The 4,563-nt window shown below is 45.0% G+C and overlaps 1 protein-coding gene across 1 annotated transcript in view; it reads left to right on the top strand.

Moving 5' to 3' along the window:
• Positions 1-4,563, top strand: part of gpr161b (G protein-coupled receptor 161b) — a 9,018-nt gene that overhangs the window by 2,903 nt on the left and 1,552 nt on the right. Inside the window, exons 3-5 of the mRNA XM_010778695.1 lie at positions 789-1,510; positions 1,792-1,899; positions 2,722-2,847. Of these exons, the coding sequence (XP_010776997.1) occupies positions 789-1,510; positions 1,792-1,899; positions 2,722-2,847 (956 nt within the window). The remainder of the gene's footprint in view (positions 1-788; positions 1,511-1,791; positions 1,900-2,721; positions 2,848-4,563) is intronic.

The following is a 4,563-nucleotide window of genomic DNA, read 5'->3' as shown; positions in this document are numbered from 1 at the left end:
GCAGGGCCTCGTTCGGCTTACGGTATGGCTAGGCCTTGTTAGGCCAGGCTCACTTTATGCTGCGTTTCCATTACAGTTTAGGAACTGGGGTAGTAACTATAGTAACGCAGTGTAGACGGAGCTGTGACGTCATCTTCAATGCAAAAACAAAACCAACATCAGCCGTTAGCTGTTAGCTCCTCATATCTGTTCAGAAACTAGACAAAAGTGAAACAAGTACAAACCACAGACTGTCTGTGTCATGGCGAATACAGTCGCTGGTTTATTTATGTCTGTATAGGCCGTTGTTGTGAGTGTGGACGGTCGGAGCATATACTGCGTTAGCTTAGCCAATCTCCATTCAGAAAACACGCATTTTAAAAGGTTTTCGCCTGCCGTCTGTCTGCAGACTTGTCAAAGCATTCATTCATGGTTTTTACTAACCGGTATCAGTATGTTGTTACTTCGGCATCATTTTGAAACGTGTATTACAATTAAATCACGGTCAAATATGTTCATTTTGTTGTAGTTGCCAGCGATTCTCTAACTAGTTTAGCATACTCAGCCCGGTTGTTGGCCCGGAAAGAACCTCGATTTTAGAGAGCCAGAAAACTGTGAAAAAGTACCCGCTAGCCGGAACTACGCCCAGTGGAAACGCAACCAAAAACGGCAAGCTTAAACCGCGCTTCGCGCTGCCGTGGAAATGCGACATTAATCACACATCGATTTCTGAGCAGCCTCTGTGTTATTTGTACCAAAAGGCTCCTTTGGTTTCCTCTCCTAAAGGTGATCCTCTTTTATCCAAACAGGTACTATGCTGTGCTTTACCCAATGATCTACCCCATGAAGATCACAGGAAACCGGGCAGTCGTCGTCATCGCATACGTGTGGCTACACTCCCTGGTGGGCTGTCTGCCTCCTCTGTTTGGGTGGTCCTCCTTCGAGTTTGACTGCTACAAGTGGACCTGCGTTGCTTCTTGGCACAAAGTGCCCAGCTACACGGCCTTCTGGGTCACCTGGTGCATCCTTCCCCCCTTATTCATCATGCTGGCCTGTTACGGTGTAATCTTCCGTGTTGCACGCATGAAAGCCAGGAAAGTACACTGTGGGACGGTTGTTGTGACCAACGACGGCTCCAATGGAGCTCAGAAGAATGGACGAAAAAACTCAAGCACCTCGACTTCTTCTAATGGGAGCCGGCGGAGCCTGGTGTATGCAGGGAGTCAGTGCAAGGCCTTTGTCACCATCTTAGTAGTCATCGGCACCTTCTTTATATCATGGGGGCCATATGTTGGGGTGGTGTGTACGGAGGCTATTTGGGGACAAGGGAGTGTTTCTCAGGGACTGGAGACTTTGGTAGCGTGGCTCTCTTTCTGCAGCGCAGTGTGCCACCCGCTCATCTACGGTCTGTGGAATAAAACGGTGAGGAAGGAGCTGCTGGGGATGTGTTTTGGAGATCGCTACTACAGGGAGTCATTCGCTACGCGGCATAGAACGTCCCGCCTCTTTAGCATCTCCAACAGAATAACAGGTGGGTTTGTCATGCAATAATTCATTTTTATTGATCTACGGCAAAATCACAGACCAAAATAACAATGTTTAGTAAGGCAAACATCAAGGACAACACGGCTTAACAAAGATACAAAAAGCAACCTGTAATGTACATTCAAGTAGGCACAATGTCTATTAACAGGTTGTCTGTGAACTGTAAACAGGTACACTAGTGGACAGGTGGATTTATGTGCAAAGAGGAATAAATGTATTGTATGCTTTTGTACAGCTTGTTTGAAATCTTGCTTGTGTTCTTTTCAGATTTGGGTATGTCGCCCCACCTCACAGCCATGCTTGCGGGCGGAGGGCATCTCCTGGCCCCGGGGAGCAGCACGGGGGACACCGGCTTCAGTTACACTCAGGACTCATGTAAGTTTAACGCACAGAAAAAAAACACTCTTTGTGTGTCCAATAAATTATTTCTGAACTACAATATCCTTTTTTCTAGACTTATATTTAATGCTTAATCCTGTTTGGTCCTCAAACATTGTTGTTTTCATTTATATTTGGATAACAGCTAGCCAGTGGTTGTAATATCAAAAGCTGCATCCTCCCTGACTAATGTGTTCCTGCTATTATGGGACTTGCACGCGTAAACATGATTTTCAAAACTCTATTGCGTCATCCTCCCAAAGCTTTGGTACAGGGCGCCTCACATTCCTGTTTCACAGCTCATGCTTTTAGCTAAGGGTGGCAAGTAGTCATGTGGAAATACAAAGAAACATCACCAAACTCATTTGTGTGACTTTTTATTAAGATGGTTTGTACTTATTATAGGAGCCAAAATGCTTGTTTTGCCATTGCTTATTATTGCTATTATTATCTTCATTTCTGTTTGCATCACGTTTAATTCTTATTGTTTATCACTTCCGGCAATGGTCACGTGGGTGTGCTTTATTGGTATTTAGGTCACCTGTTGGATGCCGGTTTGGGGACATGACGTAGGAAGAGGGTGAATTGCTCTGACTTTCTGTTGACCGTGTGGTCTGTTGTTTGTGGTCTTTATTAAACACTGGACTATAAATGACTACGGACTCTTACGTGGAACAAGCAAAGAGCAGCTTTTAGCCTCTCAGCGGCACAACTCATTGGGAGTTTTTGCACCTATACTTATGCAGATTTTCCCTTCAATTGATCTTTTAATTAACCCTCTCTGTTCACCTTGTTTGTGTCCGTGATGATTCCCTGCAGGTACAGACGTGATGCTGCTGGATAACTTCTCCGCAGACGGGTCCTCCCAACAACAGAACCCCTGCAATCTGTCTGTGAAGAGGAGGAGCTCCGTCACTTTTGAAGACCAAGTGGAGCAGGCCAAAGGTATCCCTAATTTTGGGGAATGGAGTTTACTTCATACTTATTGAGGGTTTCTACACTTAAAAAAAATACAGGACGAGACCATGTCCTGCAGTAGAGCAGACAGCTAGCAGTCTAACACATCTGTCACTCAAAGCAAGCATGACCCAAATAATGCATAACTTTGTACCTTGATCAAATTTAAACGAGTGGGCTATAGTTCAATCAGGAGAGACTTAGTTTGTAGTTGATAACATCTTTATTGCCGTATGAACAATAGCGTTTTGGAGATTAGACCCCATCATACTGTGATGAATTAAGGGGGAGGAGAAGCCGACTTGAAAGAGAAACCCCCCGGGGGTCTAGACACTGGTGGTGGTGAGTACTAAAGGGAAATACAAATCCGGAGGGATGAGAGTTCTTCTGGGCTATCCTGCCTTGGATCTGAAAAAACTGGAGGTGAAGGAGGGTTGCATCAATTCTCCTGAACGATGCTGGCAGGGGAGAGAAAGAGCAGATTTAAACGTTTGCCGGGTGTGCTGTGATTGGCTGTGGGGATAAGACGCAACCGATTGGTTTAGCTGGGGTAAGTTGCGCCTTTGCTTATAGAGAGGCGAAGTCCCGCCCATCTACTTCCGACCCATGGGACCTTATTTTGGAAAAATTATGTATTGAAGTCAATGGGGAGAGAAAGATTATCTTTCGATCCCGTTTGAATTGTGCCACGAATTACACATATGATGTTTGTCAATCTTAAAAAATAATTTCCATGTCAAAAAAGTCACAGTTTGTCGTAAAACTGTTGAAATATAAGACTATGAAAAATACGCAACTAGAAAGACTACAAATCCCAGAATCCCGGTCCCGCATGCTGGCTCTTACGGAACCGACTAACTCCCCTTGTGTGTATGTACAGCTCTCAGCATGCCCAGACTTGAAGTGATTNCTAATTTCCTCATTTGTTTTCTCGCGTATCTGTCTCTGTCTCTCTCTCCACAAACTCTCACATGAAATGTGTTCTTTTGATGCGGCTTGTCTTAGCGGTCCTTTATCAGTCTGTAATGCGTGTTTCCAGTCGCAAAAACCTTTGACAGTAGAAGCCGCAATAAATGAAGACGTATTTACTTTAAACTGTCTACAGGGGAAACAAAAGGCTGCGTCTGCTTTTAACGAATATTCAAGCCATGGTCTATTGTTGCACCATGCAGTGGCAAAAGTGAGCTTCTTTCCTGAAAACAATCTCCCTGGATAACAATCCAGTTTCACCTGGTTGGGTTTATTAACCCCAAGATCATCTGGGGCTGTTGGTCTTTGAGCGGTTGCTGGCCCAATAATAGGCCTACCTGTTGATGTGCTGCAAGGTAGCGTCTGTAGTGGAGGACGGAGGAGGAGGAGGAGGAGGAGGAGGAAGAATGATTCAAGGCTTGGGCTCGCTAACTCAGCCCCGGGGTTTGCCGAGGTCAAGCTTGTGACATTAAGGCGTGCTGCTGCAACGGCAGGTGCAGGGTCGCAAGCAGCACCATCGGCTGCAGTTCTTTCATCGCTATATTTTAATAAATCCTTGGACCTTTTAAGCCAATTTCTGATGTCCATGTTGTAATTCAAACAGAAATGGGAGTCTACAGAATGCACAATAAACAAATCCAGAATAGGCGGCAGAGTGTGACGCTGTGATTGGTCTAACTGTGGACAAATCACAACAGACACATGCATTTATTTGACGTAGCCTGCGATTTTTTC

Source organism: Notothenia coriiceps, unplaced genomic scaffold (genome assembly GCF_000735185.1).
Source record: "Notothenia coriiceps isolate Sejong01 unplaced genomic scaffold, NC01 NC01_scaffold00019353, whole genome shotgun sequence".
NCBI lineage: Eukaryota > Metazoa > Chordata > Actinopteri > Perciformes > Nototheniidae > Notothenia > Notothenia coriiceps.
The sequence above is the reverse complement of the archived record's forward strand: the minus strand, read 5'-3'. Positions and strand labels throughout refer to the sequence as shown.